Source organism: Macadamia integrifolia, unplaced genomic scaffold (genome assembly GCF_013358625.1).
Source record: "Macadamia integrifolia cultivar HAES 741 unplaced genomic scaffold, SCU_Mint_v3 scaffold2989, whole genome shotgun sequence".
NCBI lineage: Eukaryota > Viridiplantae > Streptophyta > Magnoliopsida > Proteales > Proteaceae > Macadamia > Macadamia integrifolia.
In genome coordinates this window covers 10,591-18,314 of record NW_024869117.1, presented here as the reverse complement: position 1 = coordinate 18,314, position 7,724 = coordinate 10,591, and the positions used below count along the sequence as shown (strand labels likewise).

Sequence of the window (7,724 nt, the reverse complement as noted above, 5' to 3'; positions counted from 1 at the left end):
TTTGTTATTTCATCTCACAACATCTATAAATTGAGACTAATAGATTAAGTAAAAACCACTTCTCTTCCACACCCGCTTCCACTCATTCTGCTCATATCCCACAAAGATATTGCAATTTTCCTTAGCAGCGAGCATCCATGGAGTCAGAAATAGGACCCATGATTGCCCCCAAGGTTTTTGAAGGAGAGGGTGGATCTTATTATATCTGGTCCAGTGCTGAATTTCCCATACTTGGCCAGGCCAAGATTGGTGCAGGGAAGCTCGTTCTAAACCCCCTTGGTCTAGCTTTACCTCACTATGCTGATTCCTCTAAGATTGCCATTGTAGTTCAAGGTAATTATTTACATGCCCTGGAATTCTTATTCTCTATTTCCCTTTTTCATTCAAATCATCATCAATAACTCTTAGAATTTTATTTAATTTATAGTAGAGATCCTAAAAAAAATTAGGAGCTAATCCATTGCATAGTTGCTTTCGTTTTTAGCCTTTTAAGAATCCTACAATTAAGTTTACCAAAAGAAACAAAAAATCCTACAATTAATGTGATTTAATAGTCATACTAAAGAAGTGGTCGTATTCCTTTTTTTTTTTTCGATAGATAAAGAAAGTTATATTAGAAAGGAAAAAAGAAAAAACAAGATAAGGCAACCAATTCCCCTTATTAGACAGGCCTAAGGAAGAGAGAGCAGCCTCTAGAAAGACAAGCAAAATAAACCTTGCATCACAAAGAAAAATTGGAAAGGAACATTTTTACACTCGAAAGAAATACCATAGAAGAGTTAAGTAGCTCAATCGCAGAAGCAAAGATAGTACGGGTACTTCTGATGCGACGACGCTTTCGCATAGAGCTTCTCAAAACCAGATGGGTCAGATTTCTGAAGACAACATGACCAGAGTCATCGTCATTATTGGTCGACTCTGATTCTTCCTTAGGAAAATCCATATGTGAACCCTCTATATTATCAACTTGATGGATCACCTAGTGGTTCATCTTTGTCTCTTCCCCTGGAGAGGTTATAGTTGTCGTTACATCCCAATTTTAAATATGAATGATTCTCCATCATAGGGATCATTTTCTAGATTCAAATTTTCAATCCTTTAGCCTTATTGATATAAGAAAACCCAATAAATTTGAAGAATAGTTATTGATAAGGAACAATTGCATTGCAGATGGGTTGTAAGAATTCCTTGGAGATGAGATACCAACAATATTTACCTTTAGATTGGATCATCCCTATTAAGGGACCCATTGCAATAGGCATATATCTATAATGGATTTTATTTATTTATTTATTTATAACGATGGGTATCTCCTATGGGTCTATACTGACCCTATAATCGCATGAGTCAGGTCATATCGAGGTTGAAAGAAAACCATTCAACTTTCACAGAAAGAAGTGCAGAGTACTAAACACCCCGTGTGAGTGACCCCAAGGAAATAAGAGGAGTCCAACTCAGAATTACATGTATCCTGAGGCAAAGGTCCTTGCCAACTCCACTACCCCCTTAGAGTTAGGAATTTATACAGGATAATCTTGTTTTCTTGTGATTCATTTTCAACTCTTACTGGAAAGGGGAGAATTGGAATAGTATTTCCAAAAGCTTTAGAAGAGGAGGTGGTAGAGATTGAGGAAGGTGATATTATACCTGTACCACTTGCTTCTGTTTCATGGTGGTTAAACGATGGAGACTCCAAATTGGTTGTGGTATTCTTTGGTGACACATCGAAGGGTCACAATCCTGGCAATGTCACATATTTAATATTAGCCGGAACTAAGGGTATCTTCACTGGTTTCTCCACTGATTTTGTTAGTGGATCTTGTGATTTAGATGAAGAAGATACAAATAAGGTTTTGAAAAGCCAGTCTGGCGACTTAATTATCAAACTTAAAGAAGGAACCAACATGCCTCAACCTTCTAAGGCTGATAAACAAGAACTGATCTTTAACATTGAGGCTACATTGCCCGACATCGACGTCGAGAATGGCGGAAAGATGGTTGTTCTAACAGGAGAAATTTCCATTATTGGGAGAAGTTGGGTTGAGTGTCAAGCATGTAAGGCTTGATGCTAATGCAATGTGTGCACCAGAATTCTCTTCAGATTCAGCTGGTCATCAAATGATCTACATTGTCAAAGGCAGTGGCCGTGTACAAGTTGTTGGCATTGATAGTGAACGTGTCTTGGACACAACAGTGAAGGATGGTGATTTGTTTGTTGTTCCAATTGTCTTTGTGGTCTCTACAGTTGCAGGGGATGAAGGAATGGAGTGGTTTTCTATAATTACCTCAACACAGTAATCTCACTGATCATTATGTTCTATTTAAGTTAATTAGTGTTTTTATAATGATGTGAACTCACCAACAATCTTCCATGGTTCTCTCAGGCCTTTCTTCAGTTACTTGGTTGGGAAGACATCACTGTGGAAAACTTTATCTCCACAAGTTCTTCAAGTGAGTTTGAATCTGACTACTGAGGAAGCTGAAGTTTTCAGTTCGAAGATGAACAAGAATCCCATTTTAATCCCTCCACCAATGTAATTGTTCATACTTGAATGAACAATTACGACAGAAACAAATAGGGTTTTAAGTCTGCACCAATAAAGATGTTTTGAAGCAAGTGGCCTGGGTCTACACTGCTTGTACTTCAAAGTATCACTTCGATGTGATTCTTTTCCATGACACTGGATTGGTTTTTTATGTTTCATCGATTTCTTGTTTGGATATTTTGTTTGGGGTCCCCTATGGGATTACCTTTCTTGGTTTTCATGTTGTAATTTTTTTTTTCCCTAATGATCATTAAAGTAAATAATTAAAATAAAATAAAAACAGAATTAATGTCCTGACATTTTAGACGACACCAATATAATCAAAAGATTACTATGAACTTCCACTTTTGGCATGACCATCAGTAGAGAAAAAAGCATATGACTATGGGAAGACCTACACCTACTTCTTTTCACTTTCTTACTTCCTCTCCCATAGTTCTGACTATGTCATGAAGGCCAATGATGATGTCTTCCTAAGGTTAGTACCATTGGCTGCATCACTTGAGCCATTGCCTAGGATAGATTTGTATTATGGTTTTGTAATCCCTTGCAATAGTCATAAAAAATAAAAAATAAAAAAATTCTGGATTTTAAATAAGAAAATTAAAGAAGAATAAAAATATGAAATTGACAAAAATACAGGGAAATGTGAGTCGTTAAATAAGTAGAATGATAAAAAAATAAAAAATAATTAATAAGCAACGAGGAGAAAGAGGTAGTAGTCGGAACTTTGGTTTTCGAATTCAGACTCAATCCAGCATAAGGTCAAACAGGAGACCCTTTTTTTGTTTTTTTTTTTTTCCTCTCTCTCTCTCTCTCTCTCTCTTTCTTACCTTTCATTGGTGGCTTTTTTTCTTTTTTTTGGAGAGAATTATAAAAAAGACAGCGTGGTTTTTATACTAGCATGGGGATCAATGAAAGCACATGTGAAAATATCAACAGCAGAAGAATTTCTGCTTTTAATTAGAAGTAGGGTTGTTTTTGGCCCATCCTTATGTGTGGTTGTACAAGCCGCACTTTCTAGGTTGCTTTTCTTCTTCTAATTTTTATTCCCAAAATTGAGAACACCCCATGTGGTCAACTTTAAGTATTGGTTTGACATCAGCGGATACGATATGATTTTGATAACATTAGAACTGATTCCCTCTGATATAGGAAACTGACACGGATGAGAAACAGAATGTGGTGGGACCAATACCACATTAGAACTCCTCCCCTTCTCCTTCGTTTAAACATGTTATTGGATCGGTATCATCTCTCTCCTGGACTCTGATGTCAAAGTAGATGATTTTATTCAAAATGGCAAATGGACCCTTCCAAACGTGAACTCAGACCTTCTACGGTCTATTTTTAAAGCAATTAAAGAGGTTAAAATCCCCACGTATCAAGTAGATGACGTATGCATTTGGCAACTGACTCCGCTAGGATCTTTCTCTACCATTTCTGCTTGGTAAAGTATAAGAAGAAAATCACCAAAAGTGAGCTGGAATTCCTTGATTTGGCATAAAGGTCTCCCTCCCAAATACTCTACTCTGGGATGGCGTCTTGCCCATAAGAGGCTCCCCACAGATGAGATTATAAGAAAGAAAGGAGTCTAAATGGTGTCTCGATGTTCTCTCTGCAACCAGGCAGAAGAAAGCACCAACCATATTTTTCTACATTGCCAATATGCGAAGGCCATTTGGGAGAGTTTTACAAATTTCTTTGGTGTCCGCTGGGCAAATCACAACTCAGTGACATGTTTGATGATATGGTGGAAGAGGAAAGCGAGATCTATCAATCTGAAGTCTCCTTGGCTGATGGGGTTTACTATTATAGCTGCCCATATCTAGTGGGAACGTAACAGAAGACGATATGAGAGCACATCTAGTAATGTGAACTACTCCTATGAATATATTCGACAGGAAATTTGTCTCTGTGTAGGCCGCTCCAAGGATGAGATTGAATCAACTCCTGATTTGATTTGCTGCAAGAAATTGGGTCTATCTATAGAAAACCAAAAGGATACGCCTCCTCTTGAAGTGCATTGGTGTAAACCTCCGATAAATTGGATCAAAATAAATGTGGATGGCAGCTCTCTGGGCAACCCAGGTAGAGCAAGGGCAGGGGGCATCGCCAGAGATAGTGAGGGGTGCGTTTGTAACTCCTTCAGTACCTTCCTAGGTATCAAGAAGACCTATGAAGCAGAATTTGAAGCGGTCCTGGAAGGAATTACGCTCGCTCAAAATATGAATGTCAGACGCCTCTAGATCGAGTCGGATTCGACAACTGTGGTGACTGCGATACAAAAAAATCAAATTCCTTGGTTTATCCTTCAAAAGTGGATTTGCACCCTTCCTTTTGTAGAATCTACTCCATGGAAGATCACCCACTGCTATAGAGAAGTGAACACTGCTGCGGATTATCTGGCAAAGAAGGCATCCAAGTCAAGTGTCTCTGCTTGCGCGGTGCCTTTACCGAATCATATTAATGTCGATTTAGAGGATGATGTGTTGGGCAGGCACAGGTACCGCTTCTTCTAGGGTTAAGCTTGCCTTCTCTGCTAATGGTCATGCTGAAGGTGGAGGTCTCAAGTGGCTCTAGGGGTCTCAGGCTTGCCCTTTTTATTTTCTTTGTACTCTCATTTTGCTTTTAATAATATTCACATCTTTAGCAAAAAAAAAAAAATACAAATCATAAAGTTACGGTCCTGGAAGAACTCAACCCCATAAATTGGTTTACAATGTGAGGCAACCCAAGACCATATCAATTAATATCAATCCACATCAATTCCCATAAGAAACGATGTAAAATTAGCCTCCATAAGTTGATATGGGATCGTAACACATAAGCTGATATGGGATCGTATAATACTATGATGATATAATGATATGGTGCTCATCACAAGGCTATGATCGCGAATCAAGTACACCACCTTACGGGAGTAGGGTTATAGGGAATAAAAGAAACGGGAGATGAAAAGACATTGTATCAGTATTGAATTGGTTAAAGCGAATGATCCATATCGATATTGGGAAGAGGCTGCTACTGATTTCTGGCCAATCCCATATTGTTTTAGCGGTATGGATTAAGGGTAAGAAAAAAAAAGCGTCTGCCACTACCAATACAAACCCAATTTAGTTTATCGGATCAGTATGTAGAACCATGTCTTCAGCAGTTCTGAAAAAATAGATAATTTAATTAGGGCACAAGATTGCAATCCGTTTGTGCTCTCCCACGTCTTGACACAAGGGACGAGCTGGCATAGGTAGAGGCAGACGCTCCTTCTGACTAAGCGAGAAGTATGCAAGTGGATAAGATTTTTTTTTTTTTATTAAATTAACTAAAAAGAAGGTGAGAGAGTATTTGCAAAAGAAATTTGGCAACGAATACACGGCATAATATAGAAAAGTGTGCGTGCACGCCAGAATTATAAGGATTCAATGTTATAGAATATAAAATTGACTTTTAACTAGAGAAGTGAGATCTTTCTGGTGCCTCAAAATGATCCAAGGAATTCAATGGAAAAGCAAATCATAATGGAAGAAAGAAAAAGATGAATATGATCCATTAATTGGAAAAAACAAAGGCTGCCATGTAGGGGTGAAACAGGCGGGTTGGGCTAGGTTTCTTAAGACCTCAACTCAATCCTATTGGGCTCAGGGTTGGATCGGGTTGACCCTAGCTGGTCCATTATTTATTTATTTATTTATTTATTATTTTATTTTTGTTGTTTTTTTTTATTATTATTTTTATTCAAAGGATCACAAATGTTAAGCTTATACTTATCAAAGCGGAGGTGGGGGAGATGTTAAGACTATGGCCAACCCTTGTCCACCCTAATCCATGAATTTGTAGCAAGAAAGGTTCTCAATTTGATTATAAGATAAATCTTTTAATCCCTTGACATCACCACATCTCCCAAAAATTGAACAAGACAAATTTTGGCCTAGTTCTTCATGATTGCTATTGTATCTAAAGTTCATATTAATACATGACATGAGACACAAAGACAATCTATGTAAAAAAAGGGGGGAAATAATTTAGTCATTTATCGTCTTAACTCAACAGATAAGAATATGCGGCTTGTGCAACACATGATGTGGGTTGAAGTCATACAGACAAATGATGTGGGCCTAAGGGATGGGGAACACAATTACTGCACAATAATACAGGGTTAAAATTGGGCCAAGTTGGGCCAGGCCATGCTGGGCCTAGGTCTCAACCCAGGGTTGGGTCGGGCTGGGCTGGGTTGACCCTCATAACTGGGTTATACAGCGTTCAGGCTCAAGGCGGGTTCGGACAAACTTACCACCTACTGCCGTGAATAGAAATTGAGATGGTCATGATGAAGCACAGGCTGTCATGATCTTTGTTAAGAGAAATGTAAAAAAACAACATATACGCGGAGGAAAGATAAAGACAAAGATAGATTGATTTACTTGATAGGTTTTGGTGTTGTTTGATCTGTTGGAGATGCCCCCTCTATTCCGTTATTGTTCCTTTTATAACTTCGAATTTCCACAACAGCAAGAGAGTAGTTATAACTACTCAAACCAATGAAAATTGCACACTTGTCACTCTCCTAACTCCATCCTTGGGTTATTTCGTCTAGGGATGTCAATCGATCGGGCCTAACGAGGCTTGACGGTGTGAAATTCTTACACGCGTCGGCTTTTGAAACATATGGGAACCGGAGTTCATGTACATTTGGTTGCATTCCTAATTCTTGATTCTATTGATTCTTGTTATTCAAGATCAATATGGGAGTGAAAATCTATTTGGCATAGTCGTTTTAATTCCTTGCTCCCACGGATTGAACCAATTCAAAACCTCACCAAGAATTAGGAATCGAGAAGCATTTAAGCCCCGTTTGGTTGCACTTCAATTTCAAAGGAGTGATCTTGACATAAAGGTTTGTTCCTTTATTTATTTATTTATTTATATTTTTTTTTAGTCGTTTCTATTTCTCATGGTGGTATCTTTCTTCTTCTTCTTCTTCTTTTTTCCCATGGATTATGCATTGTACTCTTTTTTTCTTTTAATTAATTTTCTATTAGCTCAAAAAGAATTCCAAACTAATGCCTTCAAACAGCTCAGCAAATACCATTCCTCAACTGTTTCCAAGTTGGATTCACTGTAAATTCACTGTAACTCTATAAATTAACTGTTAAGTTTGTCTCGAATTCTTGACCCGTT

The 7,724-nt window shown here is 37.9% G+C and overlaps 1 protein-coding gene across 2 annotated transcripts; it reads left to right on the top strand.

The window, feature by feature from the left end:
- Positions 1 to 122: 122 nt before the first annotated feature.
- LOC122067589 (glutelin type-D 1-like) lies at positions 123 to 2,610 on the top strand. Of its 2 annotated transcripts, XM_042631422.1 has the most exons (3): positions 123 to 333; positions 2,246 to 2,294; positions 2,385 to 2,610. In XM_042631422.1, exons 1-3 carry the CDS (start codon positions 138 to 140, stop codon positions 2,536 to 2,538), a joined length of 399 nt encoding a protein of 132 aa, XP_042487356.1. In that variant the 5' UTR covers positions 123 to 137; the 3' UTR covers positions 2,539 to 2,610. The 2 variants fall into 2 exon arrangements, with proteins under 2 accessions (XP_042487356.1, XP_042487355.1); XM_042631421.1 differs by lacking the exons at positions 2,246 to 2,294; positions 2,385 to 2,610 and adding an exon at positions 1,570 to 2,239.
- Positions 2,611 to 7,724: the final 5,114 nt, after the last annotated feature.

What these genes read in the sequence shown, in the direction of transcription:
- LOC122067589 (XM_042631421.1), top strand. Translation starts at nt 138, where the DNA reads ATGGAGTCAGAAATAGGACCCATGATTGCCCCCAAGGTTTTTGAAGGA. An exon ending in GATTGCCATTGTAGTTCAAG is followed by an intron (nt 334 to 1,569) that starts GTAATTATTTAC and finishes CAACTCTTACTG; the next exon opens with GAAAGGGGAGAATTGGAATA.